This window comes from Cutaneotrichosporon oleaginosum (genome assembly GCF_008065305.1).
Source record: "Cutaneotrichosporon oleaginosum strain ATCC 20508 chromosome Unknown ATCC20508_contig01, whole genome shotgun sequence".
NCBI classification, from domain to species: Eukaryota; Fungi; Basidiomycota; class Tremellomycetes; order Trichosporonales; family Trichosporonaceae; genus Cutaneotrichosporon; species Cutaneotrichosporon oleaginosum.
Window position 1 is genome coordinate 90,372 of NW_027072170.1, and position 22,153 is coordinate 112,524.

General features: G+C 61.4%; 14 protein-coding genes across 14 annotated transcripts; 6 read left to right on the forward strand and 8 right to left on the reverse strand.

The window, feature by feature from the left end:
- Window positions 1-107: 107 nt before the first annotated feature.
- On the reverse strand, window positions 108-332 carry COLE_00041 (uncharacterized protein; the record flags this gene model as incomplete). Its single annotated transcript, XM_018419677.2, has 1 exon — window positions 108-332. The coding sequence occupies one exon, from the start codon at window positions 330-332 to the stop codon at window positions 108-110; it is 225 nt and encodes a 74-aa protein (XP_018276500.1).
- A 793-nt stretch (window positions 333-1,125) lies between these two features.
- On the reverse strand, window positions 1,126-2,323 carry COLE_00042 (uncharacterized protein; the record flags this gene model as incomplete). Its single annotated transcript, XM_018424867.1, has 4 exons — window positions 1,126-1,668; window positions 1,707-2,017; window positions 2,061-2,198; window positions 2,239-2,323. The coding sequence occupies 4 exons, from the start codon at window positions 2,321-2,323 to the stop codon at window positions 1,126-1,128; spliced, it is 1,077 nt and encodes a 358-aa protein (XP_018276499.1).
- A 205-nt stretch (window positions 2,324-2,528) lies between these two features.
- Window positions 2,529-2,834, reverse strand: COLE_00043 (uncharacterized protein; the record flags this gene model as incomplete). Its single annotated transcript, XM_018424057.2, has 1 exon — window positions 2,529-2,834. One exon carries the CDS (start codon window positions 2,832-2,834, stop codon window positions 2,529-2,531), a length of 306 nt encoding a protein of 101 aa, XP_018276498.1.
- Window positions 2,835-3,236: 402 nt separating this feature from the next.
- Window positions 3,237-3,710, reverse strand: COLE_00044 (uncharacterized protein; the record flags this gene model as incomplete). Its single annotated transcript, XM_018419678.2, has 1 exon — window positions 3,237-3,710. The coding sequence occupies one exon, from the start codon at window positions 3,708-3,710 to the stop codon at window positions 3,237-3,239; it is 474 nt and encodes a 157-aa protein (XP_018276497.1).
- Window positions 3,711-4,730: 1,020 nt separating this feature from the next.
- COLE_00045 (uncharacterized protein) lies at window positions 4,731-5,102 on the forward strand (the record flags this gene model as incomplete). Its single annotated transcript, XM_018419676.2, has 1 exon — window positions 4,731-5,102. The coding sequence occupies one exon, from the start codon at window positions 4,731-4,733 to the stop codon at window positions 5,100-5,102; it is 372 nt and encodes a 123-aa protein (XP_018276496.1).
- Window positions 5,103-5,685: 583 nt separating this feature from the next.
- On the forward strand, window positions 5,686-5,856 carry COLE_00046 (uncharacterized protein; the record flags this gene model as incomplete). Its single annotated transcript, XM_018425540.2, has 1 exon — window positions 5,686-5,856. The coding sequence occupies one exon, from the start codon at window positions 5,686-5,688 to the stop codon at window positions 5,854-5,856; it is 171 nt and encodes a 56-aa protein (XP_018276495.2).
- Window positions 5,857-5,966: 110 nt separating this feature from the next.
- Window positions 5,967-6,455, forward strand: COLE_00047 (uncharacterized protein; the record flags this gene model as incomplete). The annotated part of the gene is made up of 1 exon (XM_018425678.2): window positions 5,967-6,455. One exon carries the CDS (start codon window positions 5,967-5,969, stop codon window positions 6,453-6,455), a length of 489 nt encoding a protein of 162 aa, XP_018274760.2.
- A 165-nt stretch (window positions 6,456-6,620) lies between these two features.
- COLE_00048 (uncharacterized protein) lies at window positions 6,621-7,119 on the reverse strand (the record flags this gene model as incomplete). The annotated part of the gene is made up of 4 exons (XM_018421058.2): window positions 6,621-6,812; window positions 6,847-6,966; window positions 6,999-7,059; window positions 7,091-7,119. 4 exons carry the CDS (start codon window positions 7,117-7,119, stop codon window positions 6,621-6,623), a joined length of 402 nt encoding a protein of 133 aa, XP_018274759.1.
- Window positions 7,120-7,830: 711 nt separating this feature from the next.
- COLE_00049 (uncharacterized protein) lies at window positions 7,831-10,336 on the reverse strand (the record flags this gene model as incomplete). The annotated part of the gene is made up of 4 exons (XM_018427079.2): window positions 7,831-8,649; window positions 8,809-10,050; window positions 10,140-10,190; window positions 10,238-10,336. 4 exons carry the CDS (start codon window positions 10,334-10,336, stop codon window positions 7,831-7,833), a joined length of 2,211 nt encoding a protein of 736 aa, XP_018274892.1.
- A 457-nt stretch (window positions 10,337-10,793) lies between these two features.
- COLE_00050 (uncharacterized protein) lies at window positions 10,794-12,215 on the forward strand (the record flags this gene model as incomplete). Its single annotated transcript, XM_018424680.2, has 6 exons — window positions 10,794-11,029; window positions 11,125-11,177; window positions 11,216-11,319; window positions 11,360-11,519; window positions 11,572-11,678; window positions 11,766-12,215. The coding sequence occupies 6 exons, from the start codon at window positions 10,794-10,796 to the stop codon at window positions 12,213-12,215; spliced, it is 1,110 nt and encodes a 369-aa protein (XP_018274891.1).
- Window positions 12,216-12,265: 50 nt separating this feature from the next.
- Window positions 12,266-13,287, reverse strand: COLE_00051 (uncharacterized protein; the record flags this gene model as incomplete). The annotated part of the gene is made up of 3 exons (XM_018427105.2): window positions 12,266-12,748; window positions 12,781-12,893; window positions 12,924-13,287. The coding sequence occupies 3 exons, from the start codon at window positions 13,285-13,287 to the stop codon at window positions 12,266-12,268; spliced, it is 960 nt and encodes a 319-aa protein (XP_018274890.1).
- A 546-nt stretch (window positions 13,288-13,833) lies between these two features.
- COLE_00052 (uncharacterized protein) lies at window positions 13,834-15,266 on the forward strand (the record flags this gene model as incomplete). Its single annotated transcript, XM_018421614.2, has 4 exons — window positions 13,834-13,938; window positions 14,120-14,270; window positions 14,324-14,882; window positions 14,915-15,266. The coding sequence occupies 4 exons, from the start codon at window positions 13,834-13,836 to the stop codon at window positions 15,264-15,266; spliced, it is 1,167 nt and encodes a 388-aa protein (XP_018274889.1).
- Window positions 15,267-15,367: 101 nt separating this feature from the next.
- On the reverse strand, window positions 15,368-17,760 carry COLE_00053 (uncharacterized protein; the record flags this gene model as incomplete). Its single annotated transcript, XM_018424679.2, has 8 exons — window positions 15,368-15,512; window positions 15,546-15,896; window positions 15,939-16,358; window positions 16,399-16,844; window positions 16,898-17,116; window positions 17,166-17,411; window positions 17,448-17,576; window positions 17,617-17,760. The coding sequence occupies 8 exons, from the start codon at window positions 17,758-17,760 to the stop codon at window positions 15,368-15,370; spliced, it is 2,100 nt and encodes a 699-aa protein (XP_018274888.1).
- Window positions 17,761-18,643: 883 nt separating this feature from the next.
- Window positions 18,644-21,953, forward strand: COLE_00054 (uncharacterized protein; the record flags this gene model as incomplete). The annotated part of the gene is made up of 18 exons (XM_018425661.1): window positions 18,644-18,911; window positions 18,965-19,008; window positions 19,044-19,085; window positions 19,130-19,231; window positions 19,274-19,312; window positions 19,351-19,579; window positions 19,623-19,709; window positions 19,751-19,844; window positions 19,879-20,017; window positions 20,054-20,207; window positions 20,250-20,320; window positions 20,369-20,524; window positions 20,559-20,674; window positions 20,714-20,990; window positions 21,028-21,094; window positions 21,131-21,222; window positions 21,258-21,468; window positions 21,505-21,953. 18 exons carry the CDS (start codon window positions 18,644-18,646, stop codon window positions 21,951-21,953), a joined length of 2,637 nt encoding a protein of 878 aa, XP_018274887.1.
- Between the last annotated feature and the right edge of the window lie 200 nt (window positions 21,954-22,153).

A 22,153-nucleotide genomic window follows, 5' to 3' on the forward strand; every position in this document is an offset into this window, starting at 1 on the left:
CCCTCGCGCTTGGCAACCTTGCGCTCCTAGCTAGCGGATATCATCAACCGGAATGCCTGTGGAGCCAAAAGCTACGGGAAGGCATCTCTCCTTCTAGTGCCTCGCGCTCATATCATATCTACGCCAGGCTCGGCGAGAGTGCCCAACGCCACAGCTGAATGGGACCTGGCACCTGGCGCTAAGCAGCTTGCACATGACCAGCCGGTGAGCTGGATGATCGCCGTCGGCCGCGTCGAGCGTGCGGCGTCAGATTGCCGTCGCGTCTCGAGACGAGACACGGCTGCTCCGTCGCTCGTTCCTCTTTGCCTGCAAGTGCGCCGCAGATTGCACATGCTCACACGATCAATGCTCGCCTGACCGGCTTACTCTCACTTTCCCACGGTGGACCTTTCCCACGGTCTAATTCCCAAACCGTCCGAATCCCGAAGTGTGGCGAAACTCCGCGCCAGCTCCCGCCGCACTGCCAGGCCGTGGACTCGATGGCGCCGATGAGCCCGACGACAGATAAGATAGTCGCGGAAGACGCATTGATATCCCGCTCCACGCAACGCCCGCAACGCCGCGTTTCCCGATGCACGATGCCCCTGATGTCCAGTATGGCGTAGGGTGCGTGGGGTTTGACACATGGCCCCCCACGCGGTGCCCGCTCGCCCGCCCGATCGCCCGACTCACGCTGCCCGCAGTCCACAGATATCTGTACTCGCTATCATGATAACGATAGCGGATGTGGCGCGCATGCTACTACTACTACACATGATCGACAGTGCCAAGATTACCAGCGCCGACGAGATCATGCTCACTGCCCACTTGCGCTCCTCGCTATCACATCCTAGTCTCTCTCTCACTGCCTTCTGCCTACTCCCCCCTACCTATCCCGTGCTCGCTCGCTCGCTGTTCGAGCTCTCGCTCACACCCATGCTCGCTCGCTGCTCGAGCTCTCGCTCACACTCACGCTCGCTCGCTACGCTCGCTCACGCTCGTGCAGGACGCTGCATAAAGACACAGTGCTGATCCAATCTGCAACGCCCATGTAAAACGCCTTGCTACTCCGCGCTGCGCCAGTCCCACTCCAGCCTTCCAAATCAATGTACATACACAAATCATCTCACCAAACCTCGCCGGCATTTACGCGTTGAGAATAGTAGTCTCAACCATAATGCTGGTGACGCGGTAAGGATCAATGTTCGAGGCCGGGCGGCGGTCCTCAAGATATCCGTGGCCGGCGGCACCGACGTGACGGGGGATACGGATAGAGGCACCACGGTTGGCAACGCCGGCCGAGAAGGTGTGCATGGCGGCGGTCTCGTGAAGGCCGGTCAGACGCTGGTCGTTGTCCTCGCCGTAGACGGCCATGTGGTCGAGGTGGCGGGCCTCGAGCTTCTGGATAGCAGCCTCGATCGCGGCCATACCCTTGCCGGGCGTGCGCATGGCCTTGGTCGAGTAGTTCGAGTGGCAACCAGCACCGTTCCAGTCGCCCTTGAGGGGCTTGGGGTGGAACGAGGGCTTGATGCCCCACTCCTCACCGATACGGAGAAGGAGGAAACGGGCCATCCAGAGGTGATCTCCGAGCTCGATACCCTCACAAGGGCCGACCTGGAACTCCCACTGGGAAGGCATGACCTCGGCGTTGATACCCGAAATCTTGACACCGGCGTAGAGGCAGGCACGCTGATTGGTTAGTTTTTGATATTCAACGGTAAACTCACGTAGTGAGCCTCGATAAAGTCACGGGCAAAGACCTTGCCAGCGCCGACACCGCAGTAGTAGGGGCCCTGGGGACCGGGGAAACCGTTCTTGGGCCAGCCAAAGACCTGCCCATCGGCGTCAAAGAGGGTGTACTCCTGCTCGAGACCGAACCAGGGCTCCTCGGCCTTTGCGGCGTCCATGACCTTCTTGCAGTGAGCACGGAAGTTGGACTTGTTGGGGGTGCCGTCGTTGTCATAGCACTCGCAGAGGACGAGAATGTTGGCACCGCCACGGAAGGGGTCCTTGAAGATGGCGACGGGGCGGAGGAAGACTGGGGTTAATGTCCGAGAGGTGAGAGTCTTGGGCAAACTTACCATCCGAGTTGTCACCGGGGGCCTGGTTGGTAGACGAGCCGTCAAAGTTCCACTCGCGGAGCTCGGCAATGGAGGCGGGCGACTTGTCGAGGGTCATAGTCTTGGAACGAAGACCATTGTCACCGTCGATCCAGATGTCTGGGGGGGTAAGCTACTAGAATAAGGATGGGAAACTCACACTCGGCCTGGACAGAAGAGCCCTGGTCGAGCGCCATATAAGGCGCGAGGAGGTCAACACGCTTGGTGGGGATAAGAGCCGACATGATGTCTGGGTTGTTGGGGGGGGGGGGGGGGGGGGGGGGGACTGTTATGGGTAGTGAATGCGAGGTGGATGGGAAGGGGGAATATGAGTGGTGGTGGTGGTGGTATTGGGCGATGAGAACGTGAATGAGAAAGAGAGAGAGAGAGAGATGTGGTGGAATCAAGAATGGGAAGAGGGGGGGGTGGGGATGAGAAGAGGAGCGTGATTTAGAGCGTTTGGAGAGAGAGCGAGAGAGAGAAGGAGCAAGGAGGAGGAAACGAGTCAGCGGGTGGAGTGGGGGGGTGGATGTGGCGGGTGTACAGTGGGACGAAGGGGCCAGGGTTAGAATGAGGGAATAGGGATGGATGGATTGAGGGATGAGGGTTATTCGTGTGTGGCGAATCCGGTGCGGTGGTTGTAGGGTGGGTTAATCGGGTGGGTGGATGGTATGATCGGGTGCGGTGTAAAGAGGCGGTGAGGGAGCAAAATACCGTCATAGACCGAGAGGAGAAAGAAGGAAGAGCATGACACATGGGGCGGAAGATGAGGTTGAACAGTGACAAGAAGAGCGAGTGGATGAGGCAAGTGGCGCGTGCGGAGTTGATTCGACGACGTAGACGCGTTTAGTGTCAGTACGAGTGGCGGGGGGGGGGGGGGGGGGGGGGGAAGGGTAGTGGAGCGGCCCAAAAAGTGTCATAGCTGCTGTGCAATGGCAGGTCAGGTCACCAATGCCCAGACTCTCGACGCCATTATTGTTGACGCGTCGGTCGGACGTGTGGGGGGGTGGGGGGGGGACGAAGAGGTGGAGCTCGGAGCTGGGGAGCTCGGAGAGGAGATGGAGAGAGACTCACGAGTATGAGGGAAAGGAAGGGGAAAGAAGGAAAGTGCTTTGGTAAAGCGAGAGAAGAGCCGAGTGGCTATGGGGGTTTTATGAGTTAAAGAGAAGAGAAGAGAGAGAGATGATGAAGAGGAGAGATGGAGGTGTGGTGGAGGGAGGAGAAGGAGGAGGAGGAGGAGGGAGGACGACGAGGAGGAGGAGGGATGGATGGAGGAGATGGGATGGGATGGGATGGGATGAGGGAGGGCTCCTTATCTTGCCCAGCAGCAGCAGCAGCAGCAGCAGCAGCAGTGGATCGACTCGTCCTCGAGTTCGAGTGGTTGGTCGCCTGCAGCCTGATCGCCTGACTCTTTGTGCTCTTGCGCCCCGCATCTCCTCCGCCCTCGTCGCTCCTCGGTTGGTTGCTGCCTCGCTGCGGCCCCCCACGGTGACAACTCTGTTCACCCAGCAGTTTTACTTTTCCCCTTTCCCAGCCAGAGGCCAGCGGCCGGGTTAACGGGGGCCACGGGGGCTGGCTGGGAATTCCTCCTCCCTGCTGGCCTGCTGCCCGGATCAGTTGGCCCGGGTACATACACCACCCGATAAGTGGCAGATCTTGATTGGTTGGTGGGGGGGAGTCCTCAGGGCCAACAAGGGTAAGCACAGAGCGCCACATGACCCTGGCACTTGACATGACGGGCGAGGTCGGAGCGGCGTCAATAAGACCTCTGCTGGGCGCACACTCGAGCGCTTGCTTGATCGCTCTGGCGATCTGGTGCTGGCGCTGGGCTCTGGCGCTGGCGCTCTGAATCGCTTGCTTGCTCCGTCCACCCCAGTGCAGGACGGAGCTTGTGGCGCGCGGCTCGCGGATCTCCATCATTTGCCTCCAAGCAGCCGCCAAGTCTCTCTTCCTCTGGCTCGGGCACAATTGGCTATTGGCCTTTTTGGCCTCTTGGCCTCTTGGCCTTTTGGGCCTGCACACCCGCGTCGTAGCTCTCAGAGTCGTGACTCTGCTTGCGCTGGTAAAACGTCGCCCCCTTATTTCTCCCGCACACCAAGGTATGACGCGTCTCGCCCCCGCGCACCTCGCACCTCGGGCCTCGCGCCTCGGATCCTCCGCCTCGGCGTCGGGTCGGGCCCACACTCGCGGCCCACGGCCCCAGCCACGGCCTACGGCTTCCCCTCGGCCCTCGGCACCCTCGCCCTCGCCCTCGGCCCTCGCACCGTTCCTCGATGACTCTGATCACGTCGTCAGTTAATTCCCACTCAGTGCTGTCTGGCGGCCGCACCCCGCTCGGCCCAACCCTATCCACTACCCACCGATCCATTGGCCCCCCCCCCCCTCCCCCCCCCGGCCCCCCGGCCCCCGGGCCCCCCAGTCCTACGGGTGTGGTCGGACCGGCGTCCACCCATGCTGGCTAACACATTCCGGCACACCGCGGGGAAGCCACGCGCGGGCATTGTTCTCACCGCCCAATGCGTTCCAATGCGTCCAATGCGTCCAATCGCGCAACCGCGAGATATCTGTTATCGTCCCCACTCCCCACTCCCCACGTCCCCAACTGCGGCCCCACAAGAGTGAGAGGATGGCGGCAGGCTGCTGGGAGTTGAGATGACTGGCGGCTGGATCACTGGCGACTGGCGACGCGGGGAATGCCTGTACGCGTGCTTGTTATCTGGGACGGCCCGATTCGCTGTCGCTGTTGCTGGCAGCTGGCCGATCAGCGATTCCGTTTGGCCATCCAGTGGGCAGCGATCAGCCGCAGTCAGGCTCCCAGTCACTCTCAGTCACTCTCAGTCACTCTCAGTCGCCGCCATCGCGCCATCGCGCCATCGCGCCAGTCGGATGGTCAGGCTAATCGTAATCTATGGATCAGCAGGAACGGGGAGATCGCTGGGTTCTGGGTTCTGGGTTCTGGCTTCTGGGTACTGGACGTATCATGTTTGTTGGTTTGATCATCTCGAGTCATTCATTGTCAAGTAGTCATTAATGCGAGCAATTGAACCATTATGATCGTCTGACGGATCACAGAGGCTGTGTCTATGTGTATGGCATGTATGGGGATCCCCATGTGGCCATATGAGCATATGGAGGCCTCTCGCCATCAACGCGTTACGCTCCAGCCATTAGCCGTCAGATCTCCTCCAGCTTCAGCCAGCTTCCACTTTCCAGTCTGGCTAAGCCCCCGCGGCCTCAGTACCAGTCTCCAGTCCCCTTCCGTACGTCCGTCCCATCCATCTCCAGCCCATCTCCAGCCCATCTCCAGCCCCTTCCCCTCAACCCGCCCTGTAGAATGTGCGCGTAGCCCTCCCCTCCCCTCCCCTCCCCTCCCCCGCAGCATGTTTAGTCTCCTTGATCCTTGAGCCTAGTACAACTCCTATTACTCTATTCTTACTCTATTCGTACTCTATTCCTCTGTCACCCCGCACCACGGACACCCCCCCCATCTCCGCTGAATCTCCGCTGACGCCATCAGTCTCGATCAAGTGATCGGCAACCTTGTCACCTCCCTCTTCATCTCATCTCCCACTCCCACTCACACTCACTCACTCACTCACTCACAACCATGGCTGTAAGCCCCTCCCCTCCCCCGCTCACACAGTCCACCGGCCCAGCGTACAACTACACCGTCAAGATGACGTGTGGCGGATGTTCCGGCGCTATTGAGCGCGTCTTGAAGAAGAACATTGAGGCGCGTGAGTGTGTGTGTGTGGGGGGGTGGGGAGAAGTGGAGTGAGGGGTGTACATCTGAGGAGGGCGGGTGAGGCATGAGGGGCTGAAGCGCGGGTTTGGGCGGGGCAGAGTTGGGTGACGGGGCACGGCGGCACCTGAGATGGGGAGGTCGGGATGGGAGGGGGAAGGGCAAGGCGCGCGAAGCGTGCTGACATCTTCGTATCGTGCCATCTCCTTCTACGCGCCCGCTTGCCTGTCCGCGTCGCCTTGGCGTTGTCGCGTCGTCTTCGCGTCGTCTTCGCGTCGTCTTCGCGTCGCCTTCGCGTCGCCTCCGCCTTGCTGCTCGCTCTCGCTCCGCCATCCTGTTCGCGTCTTCGCCGCCTCCGCCTCATCCGCCACGCCCACGCCACACCTTCCTCCCCCTCTCTCCTGTCTTCCCCACTGCCAACTCCCCCCCCCCCCTCCCCCCCCCCCCCCCTCCCACACTCCGCTAAACTTACAGCCAACGCATACACCGTCTCCCTCCCCACGCAGCGCGTCGTCGTCTACGGCCCCTCCCTCCCCCCCTTCGACACCGTCACCGAGAAGATTGCAAAGACCGGCAAGGAGATTCTCTCAAAGGAGGAGATTGCGGCCGGCGCGCCGGTGCCGCCTGTGGCGTAGGCGCTCCCAGCGCGCCGCCCAGCGGCGAGCGACCCACGAGCGAGCCATGAGAACGCGCGAGAGCGCTTTGCGCCTGTTCTGCCGCGACGCTCTTCCCCCACCCCTTCCCTTCCCCACCCCTCCCGTACCCCCCGCACTGAGAGATGTATACATGCGTACAACAGATCACTCGGACTCGGCGCCTGCGCCAAGCCGCGCCGTCGCGCCCGCCCGCGGCGCCGCACTGCTCGTGTCATTACACCCGCAATCATACACATCGTTGAGCGTCAAGCAGTCAAACTCGGGCTTGTGCAGCCGCTCATTCACAAGGTTGTGCACCGAACACAACCACATCGACGCGGCCTTACGCGACGACGTCTGGCGTCAGCTTCATCCCCTCCCCCCCTCTCACCTGCGGCGGATACGTCTTGAGCATCTTCTGGAAGTGCTCGGCACACTCGCCGCACGGGTACAGCCGCGAGAAGAGGTAGAAGAAGGACTTGAGCGCTGCGCGGTCGTCTGGCGTGGGGTTCTGGAGTCAGCTCCCCTCCCTTCTCCACTCACCTCGGGATACCGCAACGTCATGAGATGCAGCACGCGCCACGCCGCGCGCCCAAGCTCGGCTCTGTGGTCAGCCAGCCCTGCTCCGCACCCACTTGGCCGTCGCGTTGCCGAGATGCGGCATAATCACCGCCCCGGAAACAACGTCCTGCGGGATGCTGTATGCCGGGCCCGCGGCGTCGGCGACGCCATCCTTGTCGCCATTGTCAGTCCCATCGTGTTCCTGACCCTCCGCTCCGTGCTCAGAATTGAGCACCTTGCCCGGCCACCCCCCACTCCCACTCCCACTCCCACTCCCACTCCCACTCCCACTCCCACTCCCACTCCCACTCCCACCCGCCCCGCCCGCACCCCCGCCCGCACCCCCGCCCACCCCCACCCCCATCCCGCCCGGCGCGCGCCAGTGCTCCGAATCTATCCCGCCCTGTTCGAGCGACACGGCGCCCGTGTCCGCTTCCGGCGTCGCGGGGTAGAAGATGAACACGGTCGGCACAGTCACGAGCACGAGCGCGACGAGGAAGATGCGCACGAAGCGCGGCACGGAGAGCATGGTGGGGCGGGGGGGAGGTGGGCGTATAGGAGATGGAGAGTGGGAAAGGTTGTGGCGCGCGAGGTGGCGGAAATGAGCGTGGAGGTCGTCACGTGACGATGAGCCTAGCGCCCACACCCACGACGCCTGTAACGTCCGCAACGCCTGCAACGTCCGCAACGTCCGCAACGCCTGCAACGCCTGCAACGCCTGCAACGCAATCCAACACTACATCACAACTAGTACATGATTACCCCGTCTAGCGCCTCGCTTCCAGCTCGACAACGCCCACAGCCTACGCCGCCACTAAAGCTCCAGCGGGAACCCGCCCAAATCCTGGTGGCTCGCAAGCGCCACAAGGTCCGGGCGCTGCAGATGCAGACACGCCATGCGCAGCGTCGTCCACAGCGCCTCGGACGTCACGCCCTTGGTGTTCTGGCCCGCCGTGTCGGCGCCATACCCCTCCGTCACGTCCGAGTGCTGCAGGCGGATCGCGTCGAGGATGCACTGCGCCGCGAGCCGGTACTGCGCGAGGTTGATGTACGAGATGCCGAGGTTGAACTGTGCGCGCACAAAGTTGGGGTGCAAGCCCAGCGCGCGGTGGTAGTACTTGATGGCTTCGTGGCTGCGGCCCGAGTTGGCCAGCGTCGCGCCCAGGCGGTTGTACAGCACCCAGTCGTCGGGGCGGGCTTCGAGCGCCGCCGTGAAGCAGTCTTCGGCCTTTGCGTAGTCCTCGGACGCGTTGAACAACACGCCCAGCGCTACTTGCACGTCCACGTCCAAGTCGTCGGGCCGCTGCCGCGCAATGTCGATCAGGCGGTTTACGATGCGCGTCGCACGCTCCTCCCGGCTCTCGCCCATCGTCTCGCCCGCCGCGCCGGGCTGCGTGAGCTCGATCCACCGCTCTAGCGCGTCGTGCGCCCGGTCGTTCTTCCCCTCGTTGGTGTACGACACCGCGAGGGCCAGCCATGCTGGCCGCGTCTCCGGCTGCAGCTCGACCGCGTGTTGCAGCGCTCTGATCGCCGCGTCCTCGCGCTCGTTCTCCTGCTGCTTCAGGCCAAGCGCTAGCCATGCTGACGCATCCCGCGGCTCCTGCTGCACGGCAGCCTCCAGCTCGAGCACACCCTGGCGTCAGTACAATCATGGGGAGAGATGGGGGATGCGGGTGTGGAGCTCAGGGCACGAGAGAAATGTCCGGCTCACACGGCTCACGGATAGCCGTGAGCGTGCGGAGCGGAACGGGGTAGCCGGCGCCACCCAAGCCCCTCACAAACTAGCGCTCACCATCGTCGTCGGCGACAGCTCGCGCACGATCGGTGCACCCATCGCGTACGGGTTCGCCTGGTGGAAGAGGTACGGCTGCTGCTCCGTCTCCTGGGCATACCAGGGCGCCGTGAGCTCGTCCCACCCCTCGCGGTCTGACGTCGTCTGCCCCGTCTGCTCGGCAACCTGCGGCATGCGCCCGTTGTACTGCATGAAAGCTTCGTCGTTGAAGTCGTCGCTCAGGTCCTCCTCCCATGACGTCGCGGCCGCAGGCACGGCCGTGGCCGTCATATTCTGCGCCTCTGCCAGAGTCGACGGCACGCCGCTCACGACGGCAGGCTCGTCAAAGTGCACGCTCTTGCGCCGCTGGCCCATCACACCGTCGTTCATCGTAAGCGCCGTCTGGAAGTCAGCGAAGGGCCTCCCGGTCTCCCTCGCGCCGCCGGATGTATGCACCTGGAAATCGCCCGTGGACATTGACGGTTGCTGCGTCGTCTGCGGAGCCGCGCCACTGCCGAGGAAAGCACTCGCCCAGTCCCCGCCGCCGTTGGCGTCGACGAACTTGGCGCCCTCGCTCACTTCCGTGCCCTCCTGCACAGCACCCGAGCCTTCCTGAACAACCACAGATCCATCGCCTAGTCCGCGGAGCAGACGCACGAACTGGCTCTCGGCGAGCTTCTGGTTCTGGCCAAGCTCCTCCTTGTCGAGTTGCTCGACGAGGGCTTGTGCCGTGCGCGCAAGATCGTCCTGTGGCCGGTCAGCCTGTCGGGGCTGCGCCTGCTGCTCGGCCGGCTGCTGAGGCACTTGGGTCGGCGGCAGCGGCACGGCCTTTTGCGGCGCAGGATGCATCAGCGGCGGCGCCTGCTGGAATACAGGTTGCGGCTGGTACATCGGCATGGGCTGGGACATCATGGGCATACCCATATTCCCCATGTATCGGGGTTCGGCAAACGCCGGGCCGCCGCGCTGCCAGGGTGCGGCCTGCGGTTGTTGCAGTGCCGGCGAGGCCGACTGCTGGCGCCCAAACTCGTTGCCCCATGTGCCGTCGACGGCGCGCGACTTGCCCTTGGCGTCAAAGCCCTCTGCCCAGCGCGAGGGCGCTTGTGCCTGTGCTGGCTGCATCTGTGCTGGCTGCATGTGCATTGCGGGGCCCGCCTGCACTGGCCCAGCATGGGCGGGGAGGTGCGAGCGAAGCTGCGAGAGGTCAAAAGAAGGCTGCGCGGCTGTAGCAGGTGCTGCTGGTGCGCCAGGCCGAGTGCGGAACTGCAATGTCAGCATGTTCTCCGCTCGTCCGACCACGCCGGAGCAGGCTGGGTGGGCGGAGCGATGGCGTGCGATGCATGAGATCTCACTGCACTGGGGCCGGCGCTGGGACCGGCTTGGGGCTGCGCGCCGTAGCGGTCCTTTGGGTGGATCAGCTGTGGTTCGAGCGATCAGAAGCAGGACGTACACGCTGGAGGCCGTAGTCGCGGTCTACGCGAGATGACACATCCTTGAGGGCGCTGGTGGGGCCGCACTCCACGCCGCCGCCGGACATGAAGTTGGACATGGTGGGAGTTGGAAAAAGGGGGTTTCGGTGCTCTTGGGTGCGCTGTACGTGTGCGATTGCGCTTTTGCAGAGGAGAGGAGAGGAGGAGTGGGAAGAAGAGAGGTGATTGAAGAGGACGAGGAAAGTTGGAGAAGGGCCGTGGAGAGCGGGAGAGGGAGAGGAGATGGCCGCGTTGCCACTCTTTACCGGGCCATGTGGGCAGCCACCCAGGGTCAAACGTAATGGTAATGATATGCCGAGGCTAATAAGAAATCAATTACATAATAATAGCCAGCTTGACCTCCACCCACCCTCCCACCTTTTATTAGTCCAGTTCAGATTCAACCTAATGGACAAATGTCCGGTGTAATCCCCCCACGTGGTCGGGCGACGGATGACGGCGCGCGGCGCGGCAACGGCGGCCGTTACCGTCATATCACTGCCTTGCGGATCTCCATCCCCCACAAACACCATCACCATGAACCCGTACGCGCCGCACGCGCACGCGTCCTCGTCCAAGACTCCAGACGGGCCCGTCACTCGCTCGCGCACCCTCTTCTATCTCTCCGTCCGGGACAGCAGCAGCTTCGGCTCGGGGCGCGCCCCGCGCCTCGCAGCAGCACAGTATGGCGACACCGTCGACGTAGAGGACGACGAGCGCGGCGGCCTGCTCGCGCACGCGCGCGTAGACATGCAGGGCCTTCCGCCGAAATGGTACGTGCTAATGGACGACAGCGGCATGCTTCAAGCTCAAGCTCGTCGATGGCGTTGGCCCAATCTTCTGACGTGGCGCGGAATGCTCATCCCAGGGTGGACAAGAGCGACGAGGTCGAAGAAATCCTCGAGCGCATCACAGCCAAAGGTGCGCTTGTGCACGCGCGATCCAAACGCTGACCCCAGTCGCGGCGTTGGACAAGCTGCACGCCAAGCACGTGCTGCCAGCGTTCACGGACCGGAGCGCCGAGGAGCGTGAGATTGAGCGACAGACGAGCGACATTACACGCGTGCGTCTGCTCGAAGCTATCTAGCGGTGACTGACGGCAGGACTTTCGGCGTGCGTCCAAGCTCGTCGCATCGATCGCGCCGGGGAAGGATGCGACACGCGCCGAGAAGGTCACGGCCAAGAATGTGCAGCGCGGACTCGCGCGCAAGATCCAAGAGGCGAGCGGGCACTTTCGCGTCAAGCAGCGCGTGTACATGCAAAGTGGGTTGCGGGGGAGTCGAGGGGTGGGAAGGGTGTTGGTGGCTGATACCAGAACTGCAAGGTCACTCGATCAAGAACAAGGACCTTTTGGCTGCGAGCGGCGCGATCACGCTGCGCGGAACAGACTCGTACGATGCCCTGGCAGAGGACGAGGAGGCGGTGAGTGTGGATGCGGGGCGGTGTGGTCTCCGATTATTCGCCGAGGCAGCGGGCGGAGCTGCTTATTGAGCTCCAAGCTGATCCAAGTCGCAAGCGCAGCTCCAGTCTCAAACACAGTCCGGCGTAGCGCTCGACATCGAGCAGCGCACACACGAGATTACCCAGATCGCTTCGTCGATCAGCGAGCTGGCCGACCTGTTCCGCGATCTCGGCAATCTAGTCGTCGAACAGGGCACGGTGCTCGACTCGGTCGAGTACAACGTGCAGCAGACGGCCAAGCAAATGGACGATGCGGTGCAGGAACTACAAGTCGCGCGTCGATACCAGAGCAATACGGGCAAGCGAAAGTGTATCCTGCTCCTCATCCTGCTAATCGTGGCCATGATCATTATACTGATTTACAAGCCACGACGGGGCTCGTCACCCCCAACACCAACCCCTGCCTCCGGCGTCGTCGGGGCACCACCCGCCCCACCACCAACCACAAGCCTGAATGGCTGGGAGCGGCCCAACATGTATCCCACCGCGCCGTTCTAGACCACACTGTAGCCCTATACCCTGCATATACTATTCCATATCCCATGCGACTATGAGAGCGGTTTGCGGCGGAGGCGGAGGGTGCGTTTCGCCGGCGTCGAAGCGGACGCGGACGCCGACGTGACATCGACTTCTTCCAGCGCTGCAATCACCTCGCTCTCCCCCTCCCCTTCACCCTCCCCCTCGCCGCCCAGACTAAGCACCTTGGCGCTCCCCGGAATCCCCGCGCTGCCCTTGTTCAAGCGCACGCGGCGTCGCGCAGTATCCCTCCGGTCCTTCTTGAGGCGGACCTTGAAGATCCAGAGCAACACGCTATCCGCGATCCCAACCACCACGCCAGCAAGGATACCGAGCAAGATAGCGCGCTCGCGCGCCCACCCCACGCTCCGCGCGGCATAGTACACGCCGCCGCCGACGCCGAAGATCGAGAACAGCACATTCAAGACCGTCGCGACCTGCCGCGACATTTGGCGGTACTCTGACCCGAGCGAAGGAGGGGTCGGCGACATGTATGTGGGAAGGAAGGGGTTGGCCTTGGATCAGCGCGCGTCCCGCTCACACCCACCTTCTCGCGGTCCGCCAGCGCCTTGTCCGCCGCCGCGGCGAGCGCGCGCTGTCGCGGCGGGAGGTACACTTCCGTGCCGGCCAGCAGGCCGATGAAGCTGTAGTCTGCGGGGTCTGGGTCAGTTGCGTCGAATAGGCACTCACCAAGTCCCGCGGAGACGAGGCGGTCGCGCGCCGACCCCGCCCATGCTGCGAGCGCGTCCAGCAGCTCGCCGCCGATCGTCGGCGGCTTGCGCCGCGGTGGTTTCACATCGACCGGCTCGCTCCCGGCATCGGAGCCCGCGGAGGCGGCAGTGGCGGGCGAAGGCTCGTCCGGCTTGCTGGGCCCGTCGGTGGGCTCTGCGTCCACATCGCTTTCCTCCATCTCCTCGATTCCGGCGGCGGCAAGAGCCGCGCGCAAGTCGTCTTGCAGGCGCGCCGGAGCAACGTCGGCAGCGACGAGCGCGGCAATGCTCTCCTGTAGATGTGGGGGGAGAGTGAAGAGCGTGGGTGCCGTCATGGTCGACATTTTGGCGAGGAGGTCGTTGGCGTCATGTCAGTAGCGGTTCAAGCGTCAGTAGTTAGGCGGCCGTCATCCAGCGTGGGTCGGCTAATAGCGATTGCTAATGGTTGTTGTCTTATCAAATCCTAATGAAACGTGCACGTGGAGGGCGACGCGTTCTGTTTGCCACCCAACGGCCAACGGGTACGGTGAGCTCAGCCTCTCCAGGCACAGGTGGATGGCCCATTGGCTGCGGAATGCCCAGCCGGCCGATGACCACTGCCCAGTCTCTCATCCCTCCATCCCTCATCCTTGTCTCCTCTCTTCTTTCTTCTCATCACTCTCCTCCTCTCCATCCTCCCACGCCGCCGACAGGCTCTATTCACACTGGGCTTCCTCTCCAAGATCGGCCTCGGCAAGCGCGAGGACGCGCCGCCCAAGCCCCCCACCACCAAGTCCTCCTCGTCCAAGGACAAGCGCCGTTCGCGCCCCCACACGCCTGCCTCGGGCTCGCAGACCCCCGCCCCCCGCTCAGACTTCCACGCCTCAGCACTCGCCGCCGCCTCCGCAGGGATGAAGTACGAACGCCAGATCGACGAGACGACCGACCTGTCCACCCTCACGGACCAGGAGATCATGCGTCTCATGGAGGGCATGGATGCCAGTGTGATGAACAAGGTGGGTTTGGTTCTGTGCTGTGCGGCTGTATGCTGCGGGCTGTGGGCTGCGGGCTGCGGCTGTGAACAACGGTGACGTGTCGTGGATGGCGTCCCGCCAGAACAACATCAGCCCAGTGACGGTGACTCGGCGATTTCGATATCTGGGGCCCTCCGGCTGCGCACGCACCGCTAACGCCAAGCCTTTAATCACCGGCCCCGTCCACCTCCTCGCCATCAAGGGCGAGTACCTCAACGGCTCGGCCGAGGTGCTCCGCAAGCTCGAGTGGCTGCAAGACAACGGGTGGGACCAAGTGTGGCGTGCGCGCGGTGACGGCGACTGCTTTTACCGATGTACGTCGGTTCTCCCTCTCCCCAACCTCTAACGGAATACTAACCCACCGCAGCCTTTACACTCGCATACCTCCTGCGCATTCTTTACGCGCCGTCGCGGACCGACGACGCCTCGCGCGCCCTCAAAGCCGTGCACGACACGATGCCGATGATGGCGTCTGTCGGCTTCCAACAGGATCTGGTGGACGAGTTCGTCGAGCCGCTGATCAGCGTGATCTCGACCTTTGTCTCCCAGCCGGCCGGGAGCGAGCCGACCGAGTTCTCGATCCTCGAGGTCCTGCAAGACGCCGAGAAGAGCAACTCGATCGTCGTCGCCCTGCGCCTCATGACCGCCGCGTACATCCGCACCCACCCCGACGACTTTGCGCCCTTCCTCTTCTCGCCGGCCACGCTCGAGCCCGTGACGCCCGAGCAGTTCTGCCGCGAAGAGGTCGAGCCGTGCGGCAAAGAAGCCGACCACGCGCAAATCATGGCGCTTGCCGCCGCACTCGCCGTCCCCATCCGCGTCGCGTACCTCGACCGATCCGAGGTCAGCAGCGACGTCATCAACTGGGTCGAGTTTGGCGGCGCCGCCGCCGCCGACGAGAGCAGGCCCCTCACACTCCTCTACCGGTGAGTAGGCTGTCTGCCGTAGCTGATTCCAGGCCCGGGCATTTCGACGTCGTCACCAAGGATCAGATGGGCGAGGTCCTCGCGAGAGATAGCGATAATGGCGCACACGCCGCCGGGCCCTCTGCATCGCAGGCGGGTCCTTCTGGGTCGCAGGTGGGGTATTCCGACTCGCAGGCCGGACCATCTGGCTCGCCAACAGAACACGCCGCGGAGCCCTCCAGTTCAGCGCCCCTGCACACGGAATCCAAATCTCTTCAAGAGCAGAGCGCTGCTGCCATCCTGCCGTCTGAGACCGCACCCAACCACGCTGAGGCCCCCGCATCTGCCGAGGCCCCTCCTCCTGTCCCCCCGCCCCCTGCTGCATTCCAGCCGAATGCGCAATGACCCTCCCCTCAGATCTGAAATGTCTTCCGCGTAGAGTTCCAGCGAGTTAGAGATTGGACAAGTAAACGTAGAAGTGACGGATGGCAATAGTGTGTACATGTCTAGATGGTGACGCTGCGCATAGCCAGCACCTCCATGAACCCCTGCAGGTCGACGTCGGCAATCTCGATAACGCTCGTGTCAAACAGCTCACTGCAGGCCACTTGGCTCTCCTGCGCGGCTTTCTGGAACGCAAGGCCGAACTTGCTGTCCGTCAGTACCGCCGCTGCAGTCACTCACTTCTTGCGTACATCTCCGAACTCAGGCGCACCCGTCACGCCGGCGACAAGGTATGTGCGCTTCTCCTCGTTCAGTACCGCAATCACAAAAGGGAGCGACGTGACCGTATACCCATTCCGCGTGTCCCGGTCAGTCCACTTGTCGCGCGTCGCGTCCATGAGCCAGAGGGCGAGGCGTGCCAGCGCCGCCGGCTTGCTGAAGATGCGCAGGTCCGGGCCCTCTTTGACGGCAGTGAAGCGGAACTTGTGCAGTGGCCGGATCGTACCCTTGTCGAGGATGGCCGAGCCCTGCCGGATAATGGCGCAGTGCAGCGCCTTGGCGAGCGGTAATGACTTCTTGAGCAGGGCGATGCTGGCGTCAGATTCGGCTTGCGCCAGACCCGCAATGACTCACTCTCCACACGCGTCGTACGTGATCCAGAAGTTGGCGGAGAGACTCTGTTTCGACCGGTCCTCCTTGTCGATTTCGATGTCCGCCTCCTCTGTAGGCGCGTTATCGCGCTCGATGACGCTGTAGTCGCCCCCGATCGACCAGGTGCGCATAGAGCCAAACCACTCGCCGCCGCCTCGCCCACCTTCTACCTCCACCTCGATGCGCAGCCCTGTCGCAGCTTCGAGCAGTGCTGTGAGACCCTCGACAGCGTCTGCTGCCGACATGGTAGCGACTTCGAAGCCAAACGCGCGGACAAACGACGGATACTCAAGCTCGACCAGGCCATATTCTGGTGCGATTGCGTCGAGTTTCTCCGGGAGCTCCTTCTTCAGCTTCAAGTCCATGTGGGCGTAGGCCTGGACACATTGCTGCATGGAGTACCTGGGTGTCAGTGGACGTTGATGACACAACATTAGCTCACCCCATCTTTGCGAGTAATCCTCGGATCTTCTTCTGCCCTCGTTCCCTCCAAATTCCCATTCTTCCGGCCACGTAGCTGGAGTGGAGCATGGCATCATAGAGATTCCAGTGGCGGAATAGCACAAAGCGTAGCTCGTCGCTCTTCGTTATCCTACGATTGTCGGCGTCTGGCTCTCGGCTCGTGACGGGCGGGTTGAGACGCACAACCTCGTCGGACAACGCTACGTGGAACATGTCGTACCGCTTGCGGTCGATCTGTGCCGAAACGTACTGGTGAGTGACTGCAAGAATCGCCAGCCACAATAGATCGTTGTCTGCTCGTTCCAGCTCCGTGGCTAGCAAATAGATTGTCTGCGCGACGCTCATGCCGTATGACGTTCCAGCCTCGTAATACCTGCTAACACGCTCGATGTGCGCTTCTCGAACTGCGCGCGGCATCTTTCGTGGCTAAAGGTTCAGTAATCATGACACTAGACGAGGGAAGGTATAGATGCTCTTACCTTTACGTCGTCTCGTCTCCTCTTGTTAGGTTTTGTGGACGACTCGCGAGAGCGCTTGCGGGGACGGGTTCCACTTCCGTCGTTGTCACCAGTTGCTTCCCCGTCTTCGCCATCTTCGTCGTCGGAACCGTTCTCAGTCCGCTCCTCATCCTCGTCCGCCGCGGCGTCCTCGTCATCTTCCTCATCGGAGTCAGAGTCGGAATCAGACTCTGGCTCATACTGAGCCGTCAGCCGATTCTGTCCGGAGGGCGGTTTGCGCCATACGCACCTCCAGTGTCTCCCAACTCTTCTTAACATTGTCGAGCTTGACCTCGTCACCGTCACCCCATGTCCAAATCTTGCCCTCACCAGCTTCTTCCCCATCATCATCGACGTCGAGCGAGATACCGAAGAGGTTGGACAAGTTCCAAGGGCGACGCGCGTCCATGACATGGAGATGAACGCCGCGGGGAAGCTCGAAGAAGCTTGCGAGGGGGAGGATCGAGCCGAGCGAGAGCAGGATGAGAGTGTGCAACTGATGTTAATCATCGTCGCAACTCGGCAAGCTCACATCTTCAGACTTTAATGCTTCTCTAGCTTTGAGTTCGAGGTCAGTGTAACCCCCAACGGGCACGAGTTGGAATGGCACATTGTCTTGCTTGAAGAGGGATGTGAGAATGCGCGAGGCTAGCAAGCCGTCCTGATGTTAGTGGAGGGCAGGTAAGGTGGGTGTCGCTCACCATGTCGATGCCGGCGATGATGACGACGCCGCCGGAACCTGTGCCGCGCTTTCGTCGGACACGCGAGACAATGGAGTTGTACCCGTCCGTATAGGTGAGTTCGGAGGGGCGGCGATCTTGGCCGGGAGGCAGGAGGAGGGGCATGGCGTAGGGCGCGACGAGAGGGCTGGGCGGGTGGTGTGTGAGTTTGCCCGTCGACAGACTGCCCTGCGCGATGTGCGTTGAGGCGGCGGCTGAGGGGCGGGCTGGATGTGGACTGAGTTAAAAGGACCAAGAGGATGGGGGGATCAAGAGTTGTTGTTGATGATGATGATGATGATGATGCCGGCTGTCAACATTTGGGCGCCCTTGTTGGTGTCTGGTGAGACGCGTCTTTCTAATGTCAGACGCGCTTTGAGCTCTATGACGAAATTGAGTGATAGACGACGGAAGTATAATTTGTGTATCTCTGAAAATGGGCTTTGTCGGCCGGGAGCAAATTCAGAAACGTGCCCATCCTGATCCTCTTGTCGATCGATGATCATGTTCAGGCACCGAGTTTCACCGGGGACGACTACCGGCGGCCGAAGGGGGCAATTGGCAGGGAATGCAAATGACAAGCCAAAGGCAAGCCACTTGGCGAATTGGCGGGAGGAGTAGTGAGTGAATGCATGTTGCGACAGCGCTCTCCTTCGCCGGAGAGGGAGTCTCAGATACGAAGAGAAATCCCAGAACTAGAAGATGCATTACTACGGAGCTACGGAGAGATATGGCCCGAGTACGAAAATAGAGCGACAACCTATGAAGAGAGATCGGCAGTCGGATCGGTGCAGTCAAGGGCCCTGGGATTTGTGAGGCTGGCAACCGACACTGGCGTCATACCGATTGCCCTGCCTTTGTGACAACCTTCCTTTCTATCCTCCCCTTCCCACCAACAACACAAATCTCCCTCCCCTCCCTCTTCTCACGATCTCATCTTTCTCCCATTCCATCCTCTTTCTCTTCTTCTTCTTCTTCTTCTCATCATCATCATCATCTCTCCTTCATCATGGCCGCTCCAATCGATGACGGCTCAAGCAACGCCCCTCACAGGCGCCACATCAACAAGATTCGCGAAAAGGTTGACCTCCTCGCAAGTGGCCTCTCCCGCGTCGGCGTCTCCATCGCAACTACCTGGAACCCCAACCATCGCCACGACGAGGAACATGAGAAAGAGGCAGACGCCGCCCTCGAGAAGATCCGCGACGGTCACCGCTTCCGCTCCTTTGCACCAGAGCGCGAGGCCAACCTCGTCAAGTGGCACATTGACGGCCACGGTGCGTCCAGATGACAACACGCCGCCCACGATGGCCGCCCAGCTGACTTCCAGACTACTTCTGGGCCCTATCTGAGTTGATCGATAAGGCTCAGCACGTGCGTGCATCCGACTTACTCCGCTGACGTTCCAGACCATTATGATCCTCGATTGGTGGCTGTCGCCAGAGCTGCAGGTGAGCTCGGAGCTCTGAGGAGGGAAGGTCGCTGACTAGCTCAGCTCCGTCGGCCAGGAGCGTACTACCCAGAGTGGCGGCTCGACAGACTTCTCAAGCGCAAAGCGGAGCAGGGCGTCTTGATCTATATTCAGGTCTACAAGGAGGTATGCTACTGAAAGAATAGCCGGCACAGCTGACGCCCTCAGGTCACCGCCTCAATGTCGCTGGGTTCAAAGCACACCAAGGTATGTGCAGGTTCCAAGGGCTTGCCTGACTTGCGCAGCACGCTCTCGAGGATCTTCATGACAACATTGCCGTCATGCGTCACCCAGACCACTCCGGGGGCGAGCTCGTGTACTACTTCTCGCATCACGAGAAGCTCTGCGTCGTCGACGGCAAATGGGCGGCCATGGGAGGCCTCGATGCCTGCTGGGGCCGATGGGATACCCCCAACCACCCCATTGCGGATGTGCACCCAACCCAGTTCCAGAACTCGCTGTTCCCCGGACAGGGTGAGTGCCTGAGGACGGACGACAGACAGCTGACATCCGCTAGACTACAACAATTCGCGTATCATGGACTTCCAGACAGTCGACAAGTATGCTTCCAACGAGCTCTGCATCCTTGAGGCTGGGCGTATGCGTGAGTTGGCTATGTGCCAGCTGGATTGCTAACCTTCCTAGCTTGGCATGACACCTCCCTCACCCTCAGCGGTCCCATTGTGGAAGACCTCGTGGCTCACTTCAGCCAGCGCTGGAATTTTGTCAAGAAGATCAAGTACGGCTGTCAAGGTAACACCGCTAACGGTCAGGTACAAGCACGACAGCCGTATGGACTGGCTCACGCTTCCTGAGCCGTGGAACAGCTACTACAACCCAGACGCTGTCAAGGAAGCCAAGGAGGACGCTCAATTCCGTGAGGACCACCCCCACCTCGCGGAGCTGAAGGACGTGCGTCGCAACTCAGTGGTGTTAGCTAACGGCTAGATTGGCCGTGAGGCCATGCACCCCCAGACCACTTTCAAGTCCATGATTCCCCGCCAACAGCATGAGGAGCCCGTGGCAGGTGGTGTCCGTGTGCAGGTGGTCCGTTCCGTCGCAGATTGGAGTCACGGCACTCTTATCGAGGACAGCATTCAGCGTACGTGGCCACAATGGACTGGAGGAGAAGCTGACAGCGTAGAAGCGTACATTTCGATGATTCGAGAGGCGAACCACTGCATCTACATTGAGAATCAGTTCTGTGAGTGCACTGTGAGAACTAGGAGCTGATCATACCAGTGTGAGCAGGCTACGCAGCAGAACCCAGTGGTATCTAACATCAGCATCACCACCACTGAGACAGGCAATCCCGTCACCAACCTCATTGGTGCCGCCATTGTCGAGAGAATCGTGTCTGCTGCCAAGGCCGGCCGTCCGTTCAAGGTCTTCGTTTTCATTCCAGAGATCCCTGCCTTCGTGAGTCTCCGCGCGCAACGTAGCTAATCCACAGCCAGGTGATATCCAGGGGCAGTCTGGTCTTAAGGCCATCATGGAGGCGCAGTACCGTTCAATCAACCGCGGCGGTCACTCGATCTTCGAGAAGGTCCGCGAGGCGGGCTTCGACCCGTGAGCTTCCTGTCGCACGACTACTCTGTTAACACGCAGTAACGAGTACATCTCGTTCTGGAACCTCCGCAGCTACGACCGTATCAACGCGCCCAAGGGGTACATCCAAAAGATGGAGGCAGCCTCGGGCGTCAGCTTCCACGAGGCGCAAGTTGCCATGGCTCGTGTCTTTGTTGGGCAACCAGGCGAGGAGACAGACGACGGCGAGGTTGTGTTCATCGAGAAGCCCCACGACCAGCTTACTGCTGCTGAGGAGACCAACAAGGATAAGAAGACCGCGCAAGACGCAGTTCCTCTGCCAAAGACTGTTGACGAGGTAAGCTTCGCCTCCAGCGCCCGATGCTGACTCGCAGGCTATTGCTATCATTGAAAAGTTTGAGAGTGGCGCGCCTAGGGAGGACCTGGCGGTCAGCGACAACAGTGAGTGTCAAGTTGGGCTTCGCTCACCACCAACAGTTGGGCAAAATGCCCTCGAATCTGGTGTCTCGGTCAACCAGGAGCCGTGGCTCGGTACTGAGCAGGAGGAGCGCGACTCTATCGTCACTGAGGTGGGTGAGATAGCCGTTACCGAAGCTCACCCCAGCTTCTCTACATCCACAGCAAGATTATGATTGTGGACGACCGCCGCGTTATTATTGGCAGTGCCAACCTGAACGACCGCAGCCAGAACGGTGATCACGACTCGGAGATTGCAGTTGTTATTGAGGACACTGAAATGGTGGAGGCGACAATGGGCGGCAAGAAGTTCATGGCGACCAAGCTCGCGTCATCATGGCGTCGTGCACTCATGCGCGGTGGGTTACAGTACAAGCATCCTCGCTAACGCCTAGAACACCTTGGGTTGCAGCCCCCTCTGCCCCCACTCGGGCGCGAGAACCAGCCCACGCCCAACATGCAGATGGTGGGGACACCGAACGAGTACGACTGGGGATCGCCGTCTGATCTGCTTGTCGCAGACCCGCTTTCGGTCGAGTTCCAGCGCCTCATGTTCGAGACGGGCAGGCAGAACCGTGCCGTGTTCGACCGCGTATTCCGCAGCGTGCCGAACGACATGATCCACAGCTGGGCGCAGTACAGGGACTACGTCTCGAAGAATGCGGGGGTCAAGGTCGGCCACGTCGCCAACCCCGAGCTGTCGCTGCACGAGATCAAGGACCTGCTGTCACGGGTCAAGGGCCACATTGTGCCCATGCCCATCAACTTCCTCATCGAGGAGAAGTGGCTCACCGAAGGCGACTTCCTCTCCGTCAACCCGATCACCCTTGCGATCTACATCTAAACGTACGGAGGGATGGGGGCAGGGAGGGGGTAGTGGGTTTGCGCACCAAACACGAACAATCTTACACTCCTATGCCTGTACATGTATACTGGATATGGGATGATACATACTCGTACTTTGCAGGGATGCTGAGACTGGTGTCGGACATGTCAGTTGCAGGGTTCTCAACTCGCTCAAGGGCCCTCCATGTCCAGGGTGCC